At 34.3% G+C, this 21,367-nt stretch overlaps 3 protein-coding genes across 10 annotated transcripts; 1 reads left to right on the top strand and 2 right to left on the bottom strand.

The window, feature by feature from the left end:
• Positions 1–45: 45 nt before the first annotated feature.
• On the bottom strand, positions 46–4,752 carry LOC140175387 (uncharacterized). Its single transcript, XM_072203597.1, has 3 exons — positions 4,602–4,752; positions 1,127–4,514; positions 46–658 (listed from the first exon to the last, which is right to left on the bottom strand). The coding sequence occupies exons 1-3, from the start codon at positions 4,750–4,752 to the stop codon at positions 46–48; spliced, it is 4,152 nt and encodes a 1,383-aa protein (XP_072059698.1).
• Positions 4,753–7,027: 2,275 nt separating this feature from the next.
• Positions 7,028–9,322, top strand: LOC112790991 (serine acetyltransferase 1, chloroplastic). The gene has a single exon (XM_025833644.3). The coding sequence runs from the start codon at positions 7,927–7,929 to the stop codon at positions 8,962–8,964; it is 1,038 nt and encodes a 345-aa protein (XP_025689429.1). The 5' UTR covers positions 7,028–7,926; the 3' UTR covers positions 8,965–9,322.
• A 6,188-nt stretch (positions 9,323–15,510) lies between these two features.
• On the bottom strand, positions 15,511–21,145 carry LOC112790963 (uncharacterized). Of its 8 annotated transcripts, XM_072235718.1 has the most exons (13): positions 20,811–21,138; positions 20,649–20,748; positions 20,532–20,555; positions 20,368–20,451; positions 19,779–19,868; positions 19,113–19,660; positions 18,732–18,812; positions 18,570–18,629; positions 17,773–17,816; positions 16,284–16,326; positions 16,127–16,198; positions 15,908–16,009; positions 15,511–15,807 (listed from the first exon to the last, which is right to left on the bottom strand). In XM_072235718.1, exons 6-13 carry the CDS (start codon positions 19,488–19,490, stop codon positions 15,688–15,690), a joined length of 900 nt encoding a protein of 299 aa, XP_072091819.1. In that variant the 5' UTR covers positions 19,491–19,660; positions 19,779–19,868; positions 20,368–20,451; positions 20,532–20,555; positions 20,649–20,748; positions 20,811–21,138; the 3' UTR covers positions 15,511–15,687. The 8 variants fall into 8 exon arrangements, with proteins under 8 accessions (XP_072091819.1, XP_025689403.1, XP_072091822.1 ...); XM_025833618.2 differs by lacking the exon at positions 20,532–20,555 and having other exon boundaries at positions 20,811–21,121; XM_072235721.1 differs by having other exon boundaries at positions 20,368–20,555; positions 20,649–20,731; positions 20,811–21,089.
• Between the last annotated feature and the right edge of the window lie 222 nt (positions 21,146–21,367).

The following is a 21,367-nucleotide window of genomic DNA, read 5'->3' as shown; positions in this document are numbered from 1 at the left end:
TTCTTTAGTTGATGAGTGTACTGTGGTGTTGTAGCCCCACAAGATTTATGGAATAAGTTCGGCCCATAGTCCCTTGGAACTGTCGAGCTTTTTCTTTAGAGCTTGTAAAATGACCTTATTTGCTGCCTCTGCTAATCCATTAGACTGAGGATGCTCAACTGATGAGAAGTGCTGTCTAATTTTCAAATTCTGCAAAAAATTCTTGAAATTATGGTCAATGAACTGGCGACCATTGTCAGCCACTATATGACTTGGTATACCAAATCTACAGATTATTTTTTGCCAAACAAATGATATCATTTGCGCTGATGTGATTCGAGCTAATGGCTGAGCTTCAATCCATTTAGAAAAATAATCGATTGCGACTACTAAGTACTTTACCTGTCTCGGAGCTGTAGGAAAGGGGCCGAGAATGTCGATTCCCCAATGATTGAATGGCCAACTTACCATTGATTGATGCAAATTTTCAGCCGGGACATTAATGCTCGGTCCATGCTTTTGACAGTGGTCACATTTCCGGACTTTTTTCTTACTGTCGTCCCATATGGTCGGCCAATAGAAACCGGCTCGGAGGATCTTTTGTGCTAGGGTTCTTGCGCCGGAATGTGTTCCGCAGATTCCCTCGTGAACTTCGGCTAAAGCTAAATCGGCTTCTGACCTGTTTAAACATTTCAACAATGGTCGGGAATAACCCCGCCGATACAATTTATCATTTATCAGTGTGAAAAAAGATGCTTGCCTCTTGAATTTTTTCAAATCTTGGTTATTCGAGGGTAGTTTTCCATGCTTTAAGTATTGTATGTATGGGTGTTGCTAGCTGTCATGACTGTCTATGTGAAAAATGCCGATGATATTTATGCTCGGCTCATGTAAGGTTGATTGTAACAATGATGCAGTGTGTGATTGGGTCGTGGCTAGCTTAGATAGTATATCTGCTCTATGATTCTGATCCCTAGCTATGTGGGCAATTTCAATATTTGAGAAACTATTCATTAGATGTTTTACAATGTCTAGGTATTTTAACAAAATAGGATCTTTTGTTTGAAAGCATTCATTTACTTGTTGAACGACTAGGAGAGAATCACAAAAAACTTGTATGTTGATAGCTTGTAGTTCTATTGCTAACCTGAGCCCAGCGATTAGGGCTTCGTATTCGGCCTGGTTGTTGCTGGCCTTGAAGGAAAATCGAAGAGAATGTTCAATGACAACTCCCTCGGGATTTTCCAGAAGTATCCCTGCCCCAGATCCTTGTGGGTTTGAGGCTCCATCTACAAATAGCCTCCAGACTAAAATACCAGTGTTCGAGCTTTCTCCTGTAAATTCGGCGATGAAATCTGCGAGGTATTGTGACTTGACAGATCCTCTTGGTTCGTACTGAATGTCAAATTCAGAAAGCTCGATAGACCATTTGATTAGTCTTCCTGCTAGCTCGGGCTTGGCTAATATCTGGCGTAGTGGTTGAGAGGTTCTGACGTTTATTGTATGGCTCTGAAAATAGGGGCGAAGACGACGTGCCGAGAAGACCAGTGCAAAAGCGAGCTTTTCCAACCTCGGATATCGAAGTTCGGCATTCTGTAGTGACTTGCTCACGAAATAGACTGGCTGCTGTGCTTTCTCATTTTCTGTGATAAGAACAGAACTAACTGCCATGTCAGTGATGGATAAATACAAGTATAGTGGTTCTCCGAGTTTGGGCTTTTGTAAAACAGGAGGCTCAGAGAGAAATTTTTTTAAATTTTGAAAAGCTGTTTCACAGTTTTCATCCCATTCAAAAGTTGTATTTTTTCGTAAACATTTAAACAATGCCAGAGATTTGAATGCTAGACAGGGCAGAAATCTAGATAATGCCGCCAAGCGTCCTGTTAGTCGTTGGACTTCTTTGATGTTTGTTGGGCTGGTCATGTTGAGAATTGCTTGGCACTTGTCCGGATTCGCCTCAATTCCTCGGTTGGTTAGGATAAAGCCGAGGAACTTGCCGCCTCGGACGCCGAAGGCGCACTTTTCGGGGTTAAGCCTCATATTATAAGCTCGGATCTGACCAAAAATTTCAGCAAGGTCGTCGACGTGAGAGTGGCCGTCCTTTGTCTTGGCGACCATATCATCTACGTATACTTCAATATTTCGGCCTATCTGTTGGTCGAAGACCTTATTCATCAGTCTTTGGTAAGTTGCACCTGCATTCTTTAATCCAAAAGGCATGACATTATAACAATAATTACCATACTCAGTAATGAAAGCTGTTTTCTCTTGATCTGATGGATGCATGAAGATCTGGTTGTAACCAGAGTAAGCATCCATAAAACTCAAGGTACCATACCCGCAAGAGTTATCAACTAAAGTGTCGATAGAAGGTAAAGGATATGCGTCCTTGGGGCATGCTTTATTAAGGTCAGTAAAGTCAACACACATACGCCATTTACCATTGTTTTTTCTTACCATGACGACGTTGGCTAACCAAGTCGTAAACCTGATTTCTCGGATAAAGTTTGCGTCGATGAGTTTCTTGGCCTCGGCCATGGAGGCTAATCTTTTCTCGGTGCCGAGGTTCCTTTTCTTCTGAGATATTGGTCGGGCTGCAGGATTAACAGCCAATTTGTGAGTGATAACAGACGGATCTATTCCGGGCATGTCCCCTGTTGTCCATGCAAATAGGTCTGTGTTCTCACGCAAGAAACGAATGAGCTTGTCCTTCTCTTCACTTTCGACGGAAGTTCCTATGAAAGTAAATTTTGTAGGGTCGTCTGTTAGGGAGAGCTTTGTTAATTCATCGTTAGGTGTAGGACGATCTTGAAAATCAGCTCTGGGGTCTAGCTCGGTTAACTTCAGGTGTTCGGCGCTAATGGAGTTAATCCGCTGATCATTGCTTCTCTTGATCGGCTTGAGGCTTGTGTTATAACAGTACCGAGCTTCTTGTAAGTCTCCATGTACGGTGGCAACAACATCGTCCTGCACAGGAAACTTGACACAAAGGTGGACAGTAGAAACAATTGCAGAAAATCGATTTAAGAAAGGTCGCCCGAGAATAACATTGTAAGGGCTAAAACAATCAACAACAAGATATTGAATGTCTCGAGTTTTAGAAAGTGGTTGCTCACCGAGTGTGGTTTGTAACCACACTGAACCCATGACTGGAACCCGCTCTCCTGAAAATCCGACCAGATCTCCTACAGAAGGTTGCAGAATGTTAATACTTAGTTTCATCTTTTTAAAGGTATCGAAAAATAATACGTCGGCACTGCTGCCTGGATCCAGCAGTACTTTTCGAACTATTAAGTCTCCCAATTGAAGAGAGATAACAACAGGGTCATCCAAGTTTGTGTCGGTGCAATTATAGTCGGCTGGGCGGAAAATCATCTCTGGCATGTCTTGTACAGGCCGAGGATTGTTGGTGGTATCTCCGACCGTCAGCATTGCTCTATACGTGCGCTTTCTGGCCGAGCTTGTGGACCCGCCGCCAGCGTATCCTCCGGAGATACAATTTATGATGCCCCGTGGTTGAGCTGGAGCCTTTTCTTTGTCTCTGGATGACGACCCCATAGGAGATGGATCCGGCGTGGGAATATTCCTTTTCTGTATATGCCCTGCAATGTACTTATCAAGATGTCCTTGTCTTGCCAGGCGTTCAAGGAGGTCTTTTGCGATCACGCATTCGTCAGTTGTATGACCGTACTTCTGATGAAATGTGCAGTACTTAGTTTTGTCGACATTCTTTGGCTCAGGGTAACTGCCAGCCTTCCGAGGTGGTTTGATCAATTTGGAATTCAGTATTTCCTTGATAATGTCGTCCCTTTTTGTGTTAAACTGCGTGTATGAGTCATATCGTGGGGTAGGCTTAAAAGTCTTTTTGCCATCCCGAGGTTTATCGTCATCTTTGATACTTGCCGACTTTTCAGCTTTCCTGGCCTGACGAAGCTCTTCGATATCTATCTGCCCCTTGGCCTTCTCACGAAACTCGGCGAGTGTCTTCGGTTTTGATACGGCAATGGTTTCTTGGAATTTCCCTGGGCGTAAGCCGCTTTTGATTGCATGTAAATGGACCTCCGGGTGAAGGTCCGGGATTTTCATGGCGATCTTTGTGAATCGGGTGATGTAGTCCTTCAGGCTTTCCTGGGGACCTTGTTTAACGGTTGTTAAGTAGTCCGAATCGTGCAGATATATCGCCGATGCCGCAAAGTGGTCCTCGAATTGCTTCGCCAGTTCTTGAAAACGGGAGATGGAATCTGCAGGCAAAGAACAAAACCAGTCAAGTGCAGGACCATCTAGAAAAGAGGGAAAACATCGGCACAAAATAGGATCGGATGCACCATTAACGATCATAATAGATCGGAACTTTTTGACGTGTTGCTTCGGATCACCCAAACCATCATAGGGAGTTAACGTTGTGGGCAAGGTAAATTGTCGGGGAAGCTGAAAGTTCATTATGTCAGCTGTGAATGGCCCTGCAAAATTGTCGGGCTCATTATCCTCGTCTTCAGGAGGGACTTCATTATTGCGAGGGCCGCCTCCTTCATCGTCTTGAGGTGTTTCCGAGATATGCGTCGGCGCGGATTACCGTTCGTCGTTTTCTTGTCGCTCATGGGAATCATTGTTGTGTTGGATACGAGCATTGGCCAATTGCTGGATTTGTTGTTGCATCCTTTGATTCTCTTCCATCATACGTTGATTTGCTTCAGCCATCTGCTGGTTCGCCTGTTGAAGCTCGGTAACCATCCGGAGAAGCTCGGAAGGGGTAGGTGGAGGTGCATCAGCCATTGGGGCCTTTCAGGAGTGGGCAAGGAAAAATCTTTAACTCTTAGGCCCCACGGTGGGCGCCAAATGTTCTTGCCTGGATATGGCCGACTTATGACTCGTCCCTTGGAAACTACCAGCCGATCTTCTTATGTATCACAGCGAAGCTCGGCCACCAAGTGAGGGTAATGGGGGGAGTACCTGCAAAAAGCACTCCGACGCTCAAGTCAGCTTAAGAGAATTCTTTGGGAAAAGTCTATCTTTTTAAGGGTGAACATACCTTGGTTAAGTCTGACTGTTCGTTTTTATAATCGAAAGGCGGCGATGGCCGTTTAGGTATGAATTAATTGTATTGTGTGTAACTGACCAATGGTTTTAATGTCATAAAGTCGGCGGAGTAAATGTGAAAGATGGTAACGTACCGATCAATTAAGGGGATTGCCGAGTTATAACTCATAGCCGACTTATAACGGTAATATCAACATATTTTTTTATGAAAAAATGTGTCTAATCAATCATATAATTATTTTTTTTATAATAACATACTCATATATTACAAAATTTACCAATGTTAAATTATTAAAAAAATTATATAATTAAAACTAAAATCTTAAAACTTTTTATAAAAGCACTTATATTTAAATGATATATGAAAAAATAGAAATGAAATTAGTGCATCCAAGATATTGAAAATTTTAAATTTAAAAAAAATGAGAAAAAATTGGTGAATGAACTAGTTTGGTGCACGACATTCAATTTCAGGGACTAAAATGAGTCACTTAATACAAAGTGAGAGTCTAATTTGGTGCATCTACAATGATGACATAATGGACGACACGTGGACGAATATTGTTGCGTCATGTGACACAAACGAATATGTGGCCAAATAACATTGTGACACATGGCACAACCATCCACATCAGCATGCCACGTGTCACTAGTCACCACATCATTATATCATTGCACGTGGTCAAATCATGGAGTGACACATGTCACTTACATTCCACGTCATCAAGCTATGTCATCACGTCATTAATGGAAAATAAGTTGGGGACTAATATGGTGCACTTTTCTCAATCTCAGGGACGTAATTGGTGCAATTAGAATATCAGGAACGATTTTAGTATACGACGCCAATCTCATGAACCATTTTAGGGTTTAACTCTACCATAGTTAAAATATTTGGGTTATTATTCATTGACTCTAGTTTATTTTTCATATTGACAAAATAACCCTTATCTTGTTTCCTCCTCTTTTATTTAGGCAGAAAACCCTTTCTCTTCTTTCCTACTCCGTTTGGTATTATGTGGTGCTATTAACGCATCTCAACCCATCATTGTGTGATCCAAATTTATTCTTCTCTATCGTAACCTCTGCCAGTGAAAGAACTCCAGTATCCATTCAAAGAGTCCAAGAACAAATAAGAACAAACATTGAACACTGACTAAGCATCCAAGGCATTACCTTCGATAAAGACAGTGAGCAGAGATTTGAGAGAGAGAAACAAATGACTAAAAAAAGCAACGAATATTGGTGAGTTGGCGACGGATGACGAGGAGCTGGCGACGAACAAGACAGATGGAGGATGGAAAAAAGTTGTGGAACATGACCTGAAAATGCTAGCGTTGGGCAAACGAGGGGAGGACCTTCGAGGACGACGAACTAAGAGGATTGGTTAATGACCATGACGAACCAGGCGGTGATGGTGAGACGAACCAGGCGACAATGGTAAAATGAACAACAACACTATGGAGATTAGGGTTTTCAAAAAAAAAGTTGAGATGGAAGAGACTGATTTTTGCTACTGCTATTCTGCGTGAGTGAAAGGGGAGAGAGAGACTACTTTGAGTGATTTATGCTCAATTTAAAAACCTTTTCTTTTTAAATGAAACGCCAAAACGACGTTATTTAGAATAGACCAACCGACTTCTGATTGAATCCGGAATTGGTCTGGTCTGATTTTTAGAATTATACAATTATATAAAATTAGAAATATGGGTATTTTGATAAATTCAACTCATATAAACGTTTTTTAATATCTACTATAATTAAAAACTAAATTAAAATAAAAAATAGTATAAGAATTTAATTAAAAAATAATATAAAAACTTAATTAAAAATTAGCGAGACAGTAATTAAACCTAGATTTAAATATTAAGCTAATAAAATATCCTTTTAGGTCTTCCTAGCCGAGGATGAGAAGCAGCATTTCGAACACGCAACCTCTTTTGCTGGCACAGGATTTCACATAGACAGAGGCATTATATATTTGTAATTTTGCATAATTTACTATGAAAATGAAATCCACGATGATGTGCTCTGTTCTGATGTGGCCTCCTTTAGACCAGGATCTTTGGCCTTTCCCTTCGGAACACGAATCTCATTCATTCATTGCTCATCCGCAAATACAAACTACACAACAAAACCAAAGATAATCAAAAACTAAAAACAAAACTGCACTCTATATTTATAGCTATATATACTTACTAGACACCAAAAAAAAACTATATATACTTACTTTTAACCATTAATTAGTAATTGTTAGAGTTATTTGTACTCAGATAAATCTAATCACTTAATATTTATATATTCAAAATATCATATAAATACTAAAAATTAGCTATCAAATTAGTTATTATATATTAATATATATATATGAGTTCATAGACATTTTTAATCAATAATACACTATTAAAATTAGAGTTTAATTTTAATATATTATTATATAAAATATTTTATATAATTATCTAATAACATTAATTTTTTAAATAATAATTTATACTGTCAATATAAAAAATAATTATTTTTGCATATATGTTACTACATAATTAAATACCGTATAACTATGTATCCAAATTTAATTCTTAAAATTATTTAATAAATATAAAAGATGATTATTAAATTATTTATTATATATGTTTTTTTTAGAATCATTAGTTTTACACGATTATGTACACATTGTACACTTAGGCATTATTAATTTATGTATTATAATATTTTTTCCCTGAAAATCATCCCCAATTTTCTTTCCATGAAAGTTCTGGTCGTGGGGCGCTCCATCACTTGCCCCTTATATAAGACTTGGAATTTCACTCCAACACCAATTCAATCCACACCCAAAATCTCTCTGCAAGCAATTCACACCCATCTTCTTCATCATCATCATCTTCTTCCTCTTCTAATTCCACTTCTTCTTCCATGGCTACTTGCGTAGATTCCTCAACCTCCTCCCCTTTTTCTCGGAAGCCAAACGGGTCCCAAACCGATGATTGTTCCTATAACTACCTCAAATTCTGCCGACCCACTTTCTCCGATCGTGTTTCCATTCCCAAGAACAAACCCCTGCATACACGCACGGTTATTGAAGAGTCTGAGCCTAAGGTTGATGTTGACGATCGTGTTCATGATGAAGATGATGATGATGATGATGATCTATGGCGGAAGATGAAGGAAGAAGCGAAATCCGATGTGGAACAAGAACCTATTTTATCCAACTACTATTTCAGTTCAATCTTGTGCCACAAGTCTTTAGAAAGCGCGTTATCCAACCATCTTTCCAACAAATTATCCAGCTTGAATCTCAACAGCACCACTCTCGTTGATCTCTTCATGGGGATCTTGGAATCCGACGAAGAAATCATGGCTTCCATGAAGGAAGATCTAAGAGCGGTTAAACAAAGAGACCCTGCTTGCATAAGCTACGTGCATTGCTTATTGAATTTCAAAGGCTTCTTGGCTTGCCAGGCTCATAGGATCGCTCACAAGCTATGGCTCCAAGGAAGAAAAATTCTAGCCCTCTTGATTCAGAACCGTGTATCCGAGGTTTTCGCGGTCGATATTCACCCTGGGGCGAACATCGGCTGCGGAATCCTTCTGGATCACGCGACTGGTCTCGTCGTAGGCGAGACCGCCGTTATTGGGAACAATGTGTCCATTTTGCACAACGTCACGTTGGGTGGGACCGGAAAAGCCTCCGGCGACCGGCATCCGAAGATCGGTGACGGGGTTTTGATAGGTGCAGGGACTTGTATCTTAGGGAATATTAAGATTGGTGATGGTGCTAAGATTGGTGCTGGTTCTGTAGTGTTGAAGGATGTTCCTCCAAGAACAACTGCAGTTGGGAATCCTGCTAAATTGATTGGAGGAAAAGATAATCCCATTAGGCTTGATAAGATTCCTAGCTTCACTATGGACCATACTTCATATATTTCTGAGTGGTCTGATTATGTTATTTAGATTATGATTTGATTATGATGATGATCATAATAATAATAATAATAACCATCCTAGTTTTAGATTTTAGGTTTGGGGGGTTTCCTATTCCTGCATGCCTTTTGGGTATTTTGTTATACAAGAGAGAATCTAAGTTCTCCTGTTAACAAATAACAACATATATATTATTGTTGAAGATTGTGCAGAAAAAGAATTAGCTGCTATGCTGCAACATGTGTGTAGCAGTTTTTATTTTATATGTATGATGATGATGTAGTACTAGTACTGGTTTTTCTGTTGTTGTAAGGTGCAATTTGGAATACCCTTTTATGTAGTATGTATGAATATGAATATGAATATGAATGACTCTGGCTTCCCTTGACTTGACTTGCTTGCATTTTTGTGCTCTTAAATTTTCATTTTTCTTGCTTAATCATTGTTGAAGATGCAAGTGAGTGTAGTAATTTTGCAAATACTAGGTTGGTCAAATAGTAGAAAAGTGAATAATATTCTGCATTAGTTGCAATGATATTTGGATTTCTGATACAGGCAATATTGCCCATGAAAGAGATATATTGAGAATTGAGATGTTGCTTTCACTCTTCGGCAAATGTTGATGTGTTTCAGAAAAAAAGTAAATTGTTCTAAATTCTAAACTTTAAATTTAAATTATTAATATATATAATAAATTAAGAATTAAAATTTATTTAATCAATAAAAAAATTATTAAGAATGATTTAAATATTAGCTTAATTCTTCTCTCAGCATGGGACAAGGGATTTGGGATTTTACTTTGTTAATTCTTTGGTTAAGCAAGTGGTAAAAGTTGAGTTGTGTTATGATTTTTGTTTCTGTTGGGTGGTTACTGTTTTTAAGAAGAGACAACAAAAAAGGAGTGTTAGGAACAGCAATTTTTGTGTTTTGTAACTATTAATTGGTCATCAATAGTATTTTTAATGGTATGAGATTACATTTAATGGTGAAAGATTACTCACTTTTCTTTTGATAACTAAGTGCTGGTCACAAAATACAAAAATTGCTACCCCTAGACTTTCTTCTCGACAAAAATTCTAAAGAAGCTACATCACTCTTTACTACACAATAATGAAGCCCACTTGCTTGACATTTTTTATGTTATACCAAAAGCCAATAAAATCAATATTGAAATGGAGAATGAGAGGACAATTATTTTATTTATTTTCAAAAAGAAATTTAGGTTGATTTGAGTTCTGAGTGTTAATAGGAATCTTTATCTGTTTACCAACTAGTGGAGCCCTATGGATGTATCATATACAGTGGTTTAATGAAATTAAATTTCTATCCTTTTTCTCTGTTTGATAATTTCATAGGGATATATATGGATAATGCAATTAAAACTCACAAAATTCAAGTGGAAAATAAACAATATAAAATTAATGAAGTACTATTTATCTTTGCAATTTTTTTCTTTCTTTTTTTTTGTTTGCTGTAATGCTTACCCAAGACAGGTTTAGTACATGAATCAACTCCGTGACCACCTATGTCAGTGTCACTCTATTTGCAACATTTTAATTGATCAATAGTTGTGCTTTAAGCACTTTCATAGGGCAATTTTGGCTTTTCCTTTCATCAGTGGTTAATTGAATTTAATAAATGGATTTGATTTGATGACCTTGTGATGAACAACAGCATGAACAAATAATTGACCCAAGTTATAGTTTTATTTTTTTAAAAGCACTAGTTCCATTTGACAACCATTTTGAAAGGACAGGGATAGTGTACATAGAACATTTTCCTCTGGCCAATTAATTACGTTTCCGAAGATGAAAGAATCTGAGAAACAAGTAAGGAAGAGTGATTGGCTATAAGTGTAATTTGAAGTCAAAAATATTACAAATGTGGTGGTGTACAAAATTGTTCATACTATATTATTATTAGTAGTCAATCAGTGACACCAATCTGCACGTTGGATGAGTTTAACTTAGTAAAGAGAATCACGTGTTTTAGGGCTTATTGAAATGGTCAGAAGAACCAAAATCTCATGAATTTGAACCAAGTAATATGATATTTGAATAATTTTTAGGTTTAAGTACTATGCGAATTTCTATAATTTTACTAATTATTTAATTATATTTTTACATTTTAAAAATTTGTCGTTAGATCTTTAATTTAGAAAAAAAAAGTTTATAATTAAATTTTTATTAGTTGTTATTTTCCAAAAAAAAAATACTAGTTTTAAATATTTTTAAAATATTCTATAATTCATCCTACATCAAACATAAAAATAAATATTTAAAAGATTATATTTTAACAAAATAATTAGAAAGAATTTAATCAAATTTTTTCTATCAACTCAATCACATACTTTTAAATTATAAAAATTTAATTAAAAAATTAATGAAACAACAAAGATACACTTACTAATTAAACCTAATTAATCACATATGTTCCTTTTTTTTTGGTTTACTCAAATGGCATTTCCCAACCCGACAGGTTAAGAACTAATCCGTCGCGGATCTGAGCTCCATTTAAGGGTCTGTCGCTAGCCAATGGGTTGCTGCATGCAGAAGGCGGGGTTCGAATTTTCGACACTTATTTAAGCGGACGAGTGAGCTGACTACTCGACCAACCCAAGTTAGTTCCCTATGGTCATTGATTTACTTTCCTTTTTGGCTTGTTATCCTGTTTATCTAATAAACGCATGTCTATTGTTTCCTTCTGGTATATGGATGTGGATGTTATGCTTTCTAGCTACGTATTATTGTAGGAAGGATAAGATATAAGATATTTTGTTGGGAGAATAACCAATTTAAACTCCAAAAAAAAAAAGTTAAAAACAGTGACAAATTAAATTTTAAAAGATATTTTTATTAATTTTTAATGATGAGTTTTATTATTGTTATTGAGTTAGTCCTAATATAATACATTTCAGAGATTAAGTTTTAACAGGCTAACAATTTATTAGGAACAATTTGTTGGTATATATTGATATTTTAAACTAGATTGGGATTGAAAAATATCAAGAGGCCAAAGACAGTTAACACTTAGATTATTTAGTTACTTAGTTAATGATTCTAATGGACACATATCCCTTTGAAATGTTTTTGGTGCAAAAAGATTTAGTTTTTTACTTTCCACAATTAGTATTTTGAATAACTCCTAGAGAGAACAAAAATCTGTTAAAAAAATTAAATATTATCAGCACTTTGATCTTGATCTTTTAATGACCTTATAGGCAACTACTCCATCTAATGGAATGAGTTGTATTGAATTATCCGTCAAACACAATATTTAATCCTTCTACATTTTATACATATTAATAATGTAAAATTGCAAAATTAAATATATGCAAAATTATATATATTTGAACATGCATAACTGGTCAGATAAAGTTTATGACATATCTGAATTCAGGTTTTTTTATTATAAATTAAAAAAATTAATATTTTTTAAATAAAATTGAACGGACTTCAAATTTTGGAATGTATTTTTTTTGTTTAGAATGAGTTCACCGCACGCCAGATAAATTTTTATAATTGTATGCACTTTGTAAACTTTACTCAGAACGAATTCCTAAATCATTATTATCATCTCAAAAAATACGTAAAAGTACACAAAAATACAACGACGAATATTTGAAGTGAAATTCGCTGGAAAGTGCAGCGAATTCCATAATTTATATAATTCGTTCGGAATTGCGAAGAACTCTTTTAATTTTATGGATGCAGTGAACTTACTTAAAATTATAAGAAAAATAAAAACGTATCCTAGTATATGAAGTTAAAATAATTTCTTTTAAAAATAGTATTTTTTTAATTTATTTCAAAAAAAAATCCTCTGAGTTCAACTCTATAGGTCAACCTGCTCTATAGTTAACCTTGCTTGCTATAAATCTTCGGATTCAACAAATCGGAAGGATTTCAAATAACACCATGTTAGGATTTTATTTGAAGATTATTGTTTGGGTGTTGCATTGTGATGTATGTCTCATTATAATGTTCTGATTCCTTGATGGCAATGTAATAAGAATGTCGGAAGATTTTAGCCTTTTAGGATATGTTGAGTTAGTTGATGGTTATATACTTATGTTTATTTAATGATTTCGAATTATACTTACCAAATTGGGCGGGGTTGGGAGTTAATCAATTATAATAGAAAAAGTTATTTTATATATTTAAATATTTTTGTCAATCAAATTTAATTAATTAGTCTAAATAATTCAACTAAAATTATTCGTATATGTGCGTGTGAATTACACTTTTTTTTTCTTCTACAAGTATCAAAACATGACACAAAAATTTCTTAATTTTAATATCAAAATTTTTTAAAGTTCCAAATTTGATGCTGCAATTTTTTTTTCTTAGTTCCTCTTCTTTTTTTTTATTTTTCGTGCAAAATTTATGTATTTTTATTATAAAGGTTACGTATTTTTCTTTCAAATTTTTTTGTATTTATTATAAAAAAGGATAAATAGAAAAATAAGAAGTTACATAATTTTTTTATTTTTTATTTAATTTTTTCTTTTTTATTTTTTGTTTTTTTTTAAGGTGAAACAAGAAGCTTTATGAATGTAAAACAAGAACTATGAAAATAAAAAGGAGAAGGAGGAGAAATTATTTAAAAAAAATTAATTAAAAAATAATATCAAAATTTCTTAACTATAATGCAATGTTTTTTAACAAGAATTTATTTGACATTTTTTTATTTTTTTCTGGTTTTTTTGTTGTTCTTACTTCTGTTTTGTTATGTATTTTTTTTTTGTATTTTTTTTTTAATGAGAGAGAAATAAAAAAAAAACAGAATAAAAAAAAGAGAAAAGAAGAAGAAAAAAATGTAAAAGACGGAAGAGAAGAAAGAAGAACTTCAGGCATGTACATTACATAAAATTAAGTTATTTATATTTTCGTTTCAACTGAAATAAAAAAAAATTGAATTGATTATTAAAAGTGCGAGCTAAAAAATAATTTCTACTGACCTTTGTGAGCTTTCTCAAAAGAAAATAACAAAAGGACAAAATATATTTTAATTTGCCACTAAAATTTGCTAAAATTTTAAAAATATACTCTTAAGTTTTATTTTGTTTTAATTTTATTCGATAAATTTTTTATTTGTATTAAATATATTTTTGACAACTAAAGATACGTTTGGTTTATATTTTTTATTTTCTAATAAAAATAAAAATAAAAAATAAAAACAAAAAACAAAATTTTATTATTTTTACTGTTTTCAACTTAAAATAAAAACAGAAAAAAATACGCACACTCTAATTTTTTAAATATTTAAGGCTAATTTAATAATAATTTCACAAAAATAACCTTCCATATAAAGAAATCAAACATAATTATTCGACTCATGAGATAAAGCCACTTGGTTGAAAAGTGTGCATGTGCAATAATTGCATGCAATACGTTTCGGCTATGGTATGCTGGCAAAACTAGTTTTATTGAATTCTCAACATCACTGTTGAAACCCAAAAGAATAAAAAAATAAAAATAATAATAAAAAAGTAAAAACTCTCCATTTAGATATCTCATATCTCTTCTGTTTGACGTTTTAGCTACGAAGCAGGGTCTTATACTCTTATCTTAATTCTCGGGAGAAATAAGGATCTCTTGAAGAGGTAGAGAAACACGCTAGATTGTTGGGACGAACACACCATTTTTATGCCACTTAAAATCATAGAAAGTGCATCGAAACATTACAAGTTTACAACATTATCCCCCTTTTTTGAGCACTGAATATATTGGGCTCATTTATTTGTACGTATGGATTTAAAAAAAATACTTCTTTAGAAGAAAAACCAGGCAGATGAGATTTGACATAAATGATAGATTTGTTGATCTTCTTACAGCTGTTTAGATTTGTTTAACACATTACAGATAGTGAAATATAAAAACTCATACACTTATGTGTACAAGGAGGCCTGTGTGGTATGATGTGATGTTTAAGATTGAAAATTGTATAATCTATCTAGTTCAAATAATAATAATAATAATAAAAATTATTTTATATTTAAATATATTTATAAAAATAATTTTTATTTATGTTAGATGGAGTTAGTTATTTGAAAATAGTAAATATATAAGTATTTTTTACATAAAATTATAATTATGATTGAGGAAGAAAACTATTTTATGTAATTATTTTATAATATGCAAATCATAATGTTAGCCCAACAATAATAGATTTTGATAAAAAAAAATGATGATCAAATTTAAAAACAATATCAAATAGTTAAAAAATATAACCTTAATTTTAACTATATATTTTTAAGTATCATCAAAGTTTTCTCTTCCTCATAATCATACTAATTATAGAATATTAGAATTCATCAAATACACATAATGTATAAACATGTGTACTGAATATAAAAAACAGTATGAATAACAGATATCATTCTTGTCATTAACAGGTTCAGTGAGAAAAAATTTTCAAAGCTTATTTTCTTGTCACAAATTTTAAAATCAGAGCATGGTAATTATGTATCTACCCAAACCATATATTTCATAGATTCAACAATAAGAATATTTTTAACATATTGATCTGGATATTTGCTTAAATCATGAGCAGAAGAGAATGAGACCACAACAATTAAGAAACACTATTTAATTTTTCTGTTAATATTCACCTTTCATCTGTGTAGCGCGTCAAATTATTATACACCATAAATGATATACAGCCTCAGCACTGTCCCTTTTCTGAAGCAGTAAAAGGGAGAATGAATACAATTCCAACATTAATTTTGCTAACTCTTGATTACATACAGCATCAGAGGTTCCTCTCCAGCCATCTTGGTAACCTTAGTTGAGATTTCATCCCCATTCTGGCGAGGAAAACGGAATACAGCAGGTGAAGCAAGAACATGAAGCACCCACTATTGATCAAAACCTTGAAAAAGTTTAAAAGAGCACATCAGAATAGTCTGAAGAAAAAGAAATATAATAAACAGAGAAGACCCCTCCGAGTAGAGAGTAAGTTTTTCCCTTACCAAAATGCCAAACAGGGTATATATCATGTTCAACGAGGGAATGGAATTAACACCAGAGGCGGTAAGCAGAAATGTAAGAGAAGCATGAATGTTAATGGTGATCTACAAGGTCCATTTGCAGCAAAAACAAGAGAAAGATAAGAACAATATTTCAGTAGTTTTCATGGTATAAGATGATATATAGAATTAAGAAATTAGGAGAATCGCGGAATTGATTACCAAAGCTAGTATATTTTCCCTTATTAAGAAAGATGAAATTAAGACAAAGCCAACAGCTCCTAGTGATCGTACCTGCAACTTTAAGATTTCATTATCCAGCAAAAAAACAATCACTTCAAACGTATAGAATTTTTTGGCAATAGGTAACAAACATTACAATTGTGCACAAGAAAATCGAAAGGTTCCAACTTGCTCCAGACCTGACAAGATGCAAAAGTAAAACTGTAAATGAGTTGCAAAAACCAGTTAGCTAATTTAAACAATAAAAGAAAACAGAATTTAACAATCTTGTAATACACCTCCACAACTGAGGTGCATATTAGGAAGAGATTTATCAGAAGCCAACATGAGCAACATGGAACCCATGGTGACATCATACTACTATCTGCAAAAACCAGTTAGCTAATTTAAACAATAAAAGAGAACAGAATTTAACAATCTTGTGATACACCTCCACAACTGAGGTGCATATTAGGAAGAGATTTATCAGAAGCCAACATGTGCAACATGGAACACATGGTGACATCATACAACTATCTGCCTAGCACATAGGCTGCAGATTGGAAAGAAAGGAATCTGGTCAAATCATAATGGGGCTACAGAGAAGAGAGAGGAGAATGTGGGAAGAATAGAAGGGAGAGTATGATTTTGAAAGGGGGTGGGCACCCACTTTTGATTAGCTTGAGCCCTAAGAGTGAAATCTTGCTCTACACGTTTCAAACCGTTACTTAAATCAACAGCAGCAGGAAACTAGATTTTTCTTGGTTTTAGTTCTATGTTCTAGTTCAGTTCTATCTTCTTGCAGCATACTGAGTAACAGTAACATAAGAGAGAAACCATATTTAAGAAAACAGTAGTAACAACCAAGTCTGTTACAACAACAAAACACCACAAAGTCTTATCCCATTAAGTGGATCCTCTACATGGATCAAACAATATTATTACATCCTATAATGTATCATGTGTTCATGTCTACCATGAGATCATCCTATGAAGAGTCTTTTTGGGTCTTCTTCTGCCTCTAACCATAGATTTATTTTACATTTGATCCACCTTTCCCACTGGATATTCTACCAATATATCCCCTTTATTATTGTAGATACTTCATTTGGCATCTTCTTAAACTTTATAATCTCATTAAAAATTTTAGTTCGCCAACTAAAACTTTCCAAACTTCAATCTATAAATTTTTTGGAACCACCGATCTACCATTCTTCATCTTTTTTAGGGGCTCCATAACTTCAAACTCTCACATTATTGGATAATAGTTAAAGTTTTGATCTTTCTCCCTCATGTGTAACTGACCCGAACATGAAAGATTCTTATGTTCCTCATCAAATAATATAACAAGAAACAAAGATGACAGCAAATATAAATTGCTTTCCCGCCATAAAGTAATATAATTTGTTTGTTATGCCAATTTCAAAAGATTGATACTTGTTCTATCTATTTTAAATTTAAGACGATTCATAAAAAAGAGGTGAAGAAAGTGAATTCATGGTAAATTGGAAGAGCAGGAGGGGGTTAACATGATTACTCACCCACTGCATTGTACAACCAGATCACATGAATCTAAATTAAATGCACTTCATCAAAGAGTTCACTAGAAAATTGAGTTAAAGCATAAAAATATTGCATATGCATACCTCCATAAAATACCCATTGTGTAACCAACAATGCCATGCTTAAGCTGCATGAAAGAAATATTTCGAATTCAAGTTACTTTACAGGCAGTATGACTAAGGTATCAAATCGAAAAACAAACCAGTGTATGTATACTATTCTATTTTCACAAAAAGGAAAAGTGAGAAATGTTAAAATTCATGTTTCCCAGCACAATTAAATTTCTTAACAAACACAACTGCATTTGTAAAACAGCATATGGAGTTCATTTTCGAGTTCATATGCAAAAACTGACATGTATTCACTTCAGTAAAAACCTCATTGTTGAATAACCTTCACCATTATTAGTATTGCAAAGCACAGAAATAGCAACACCGATTCGACAGGAAGGCATATCCAATACGCTACATATTTTATAACTAACTAGCAAGTAGCAAGCATCTCATTGTGTAACATAAAACACTTAGGTACAACGAAATGCCATTCTAACACTTAGAACAAAACAACTATTTTTTCATGAACAAAATCGATTAATAGAGCATAATTTTGAGACACTAAAAGTGTAAAAAGTTTTACATAGTCATACAATCAAATTCTTTTGGATGACCATTCAAAAAGTGGCCACGGAAAGCAGTTATGTTTGTTAATGTGGCAAGACATAATTGGATGTCTATGTAAAACATCTTTGCACTTAAGCTTTTCCACAAAATAAAAAATATATATAGTTTAATTTTAAGCATATTAGGAAAACAATTGAACACAAAAAACTGGAAGCCCTATTGCTTAGCTAAGAAAATTACCAAGTTAAAAGCAATCTTACCAGATAAGTTAGAGCTTTGACTGGACCAGACAAGACAAACAAAAGTACAGTTGTTGCCACCTAAAAAAAAAAAGCGTAACTACCAATAATTAAAAACTGGTTATGCAAATATTCTTCATGAATTTATCTACTGTATTCTTGCAAGAAAATAGCAACCGTTACCAGTGTTTTCCTTCCAGCATCAACACCCCATCTCATTGAGGAAATCACTATAGGCAACGAGAAGAAACAACTAAAGTAATTCTGTAATCAGAAACAAAAACTTGAACACCGAGTCTAAAATACTATTAAGATATCAAAAAGTAAAAGAATAGATAACCAATTATCAGCCACAAGAAAAGAACCATGATTGCAATTTCTTAACTAAACTCATACAAAAACAAAGAACCAAATTTTGATAGAACTAACTAACTATCAACCAATAGAGAAGATCTATTATTACAACTTCCTAACTCATACAAACCATGAGCCATTTTTTTATTAGAACCAATCAATTTCCAAACAAACAAAGACCTATTTTTTTATTGTCACTAATTAACTAACCTCAATAGCAAGAGAGTTGCTCAAGAAGTAAACTAAACCAGTAAGTGCAGCAAACATGGAGCACTCAACCAATTGAAGTGTTTTCTGGTACACTGGGCCATTTGGCGACAAGTCCATAAGCTCTGTTGAAAGTTTCTTTTCTTCTTCTTCTTCTTCTTCATATTCACTAGTACAAACTGATACTCCAATTCTTGATACCTTGAGAAAGTTAGAAGTGGGAAAAGAGAATGAATTCTTGAGTTTGAAGTGTGATTTTGGTGCATGAAATCGGTAGTTGAAGGAAAATGGAGGAGAGGAAAAGTGAGGCTGGAGACAGAAAGTGGGAGCTATGGAAATAGAGAGGCTAGAGAAATGGTGGTAAGGCTTCAGGGGAACCATGGGGTCTTAAGGTCGTGTTTGGTCAAGAACTGAAAGTGGGTTTATGAGAAGGTGAAAAGAAAGAACGACTTCATATTAGGTGGGAAACTTAATAGTGGACCTTTAAGCTGTACAGATTCTGTGGATGATATTGAAAGCATACAGATTCTAAGATTCTTGATTGGATGCCCCTGATGAAGAAAGAACTAAAATAGTGAGCATTGCTGGAAGGACCAATCTTACATGAAATTAAAATAGTGAGAACTTAATGTATGTATTAATGCTTTCATTTTCTGGTGTTATGATTACCTCAAGGGGACACTCAGACACACCTTTGTTGAACATCACCAAAAATTACAAATGTGAATCAGACGACCACCTCAGTGATTTCAATATAACCTATTTGAATCCAACACAATATTTGATACATTACAACTAATCGTGATCAATTAAAACATGCATTACTGAAATGCAAAAAACACACATCACAATTCACAAAGATGTGCCAGCTTAATTATGATAATGAATGTCACCTCACTGCTCTAGCAAACTCACTTTCATATTCATAAATAATAAAAATCCCGAAGAATCTACCAAAGTATCAAATCTAAAAACAAATATCAAAGTATATCAATGATCATCAAAATCTATAAAATCTAGTTGAATATTTCCTATTCAAGCATATTATTTATGCCTAAACCAATTTTCACCAATAGCAACAACAGCACATTGATAGCAGGAAGCAGCAGCAGCAATTTGATCAACAATCAGTAACAACAACAACACATTTATAGCAAAATTAACACTTAGCAACACCAAAAAACATTTATCAACAATAAAAATTAAAACATAAATAGGAAAACAAATAAAAAAGAAGAGGCACGGGAAGACTTATTACAAATTAGAGCTTATCCCTGATGAGAAGAGAAAACGAAAATCTCTGTTGGTAGCAGGGGATGAAATACCAACAATAAGTAATAATCTGTCAACCAAGTTGTTCACAATGGAGCATAAAAAATATTCCAACAGCATTTAGAAAACAATTGAGGAGAAGTACATTACCAGAACTATACATAGCCACCCAATCTTCACAAGTTTATCAACTGAGTTAGGGTACGCAGGAAGATTGATCTATTATTAAATAAATAAAAGAATTCAAATGAAAGGAGAGGAACTTACAAATAAGACGGAGATTCGGTTCGGTATTTGGACAGTAGAAAGAATGTGCTATGAAGCACCACCATCACGCACTAGCAGCCTACCTGATAAGCCCACCACCCTAACAAGGGAATAGGGATTAGGAACCCTAATTGCCTAAATCAGAAAAAAGTAAAAGCCTACCTGCAGATTAGGGATTAGAGGCGGCACGAGCAGCAGAGGAGCACGACGGGGAGCACGACAAAGCAGCGGCGGGAAAATAAGCAGAGGAGCCCAGCGAGGCGGCGGTGCGACGTAGCAGAGTGAGGCCAAGGAGTTGCAGAGCCGCGGCGGCGATGTGGTGGAAGGAGGATATGAATGTATGGAGGAGAGATTGAGGAAGAGAGTGAGAAGAGTTGTGTCTCTGATAACGGGAGTTGATACCGATAAGGCAGTGCCCAAAACGCACGTTTTTTTATACTTATTTTTATTTCACACAAAAAGGAGCCAACTATACGAACGAATTTATGGACTGGATTGTCGTAGGCTCATTTGATGAACAATAATCATCTTGAATAATATGAATAATTATTAATTAAATAAAAATATATTATATTTTAATGTAATATTATTAATTAAATTTAAAATTAATTTTTTTTTAAATTTTATTAATTTATATTTGTTCTTGCTGAGTTTGGCCGGTGTATAGTTCGTCCGTCGATGAATGTCTTTAAGTTTTTCGTCGGGATGAGTTATACGTC

The sequence above is a fragment of the Arachis hypogaea genome, chromosome 1 (genome assembly GCF_003086295.3).
Source record: "Arachis hypogaea cultivar Tifrunner chromosome 1, arahy.Tifrunner.gnm2.J5K5, whole genome shotgun sequence".
NCBI lineage: Eukaryota > Viridiplantae > Streptophyta > Magnoliopsida > Fabales > Fabaceae > Arachis > Arachis hypogaea.
Note: the sequence above shows the minus strand (reverse complement) of the source record. Positions and strands in the feature narration are given on the sequence as shown.

Bases quoted from the DNA above. Each gene is read 5' to 3' on its own strand.
- LOC140175387 (XM_072203597.1), bottom strand. From the start codon at position 4,752: ATGGCTGATGCACCTCCACCTACCCCTTCCGAGCTTCTCCGGATGGTT. The intron at 4,515-4,601 runs GTATCCAACACA...AAACACCTCAAG, and splicing joins CCAGCAATTGGCCAATGCTC to ACGATGAAGGAGGCGGCCCT. The intron at 659-1,126 runs GTTAGCAATAGA...ATGTTTAAACAG, and splicing joins GCCCTAATCGCTGGGCTCAG to GTCAGAAGCCGATTTAGCTT.
- LOC112790991 (XM_025833644.3), top strand. From the start codon at position 7,927: ATGGCTACTTGCGTAGATTCCTCAACCTCCTCCCCTTTTTCTCGGAAG.
- LOC112790963 (XM_025833601.2), bottom strand. From the start codon at position 19,490: ATGGTTCCCCTGAAGCCTTACCACCATTTCTCTAGCCTCTCTATTTCC. The intron at 18,630-18,731 runs GTAACGGTTGCT...TTTTTTTTTTAG, and splicing joins ATGCTGGAAGGAAAACACTG to GTGGCAACAACTGTACTTTT. The intron at 17,817-18,569 runs GTAAGATTGCTT...TCTTTCATGCAG, and splicing joins TCAAAGCTCTAACTTATCTG to CTTAAGCATGGCATTGTTGG.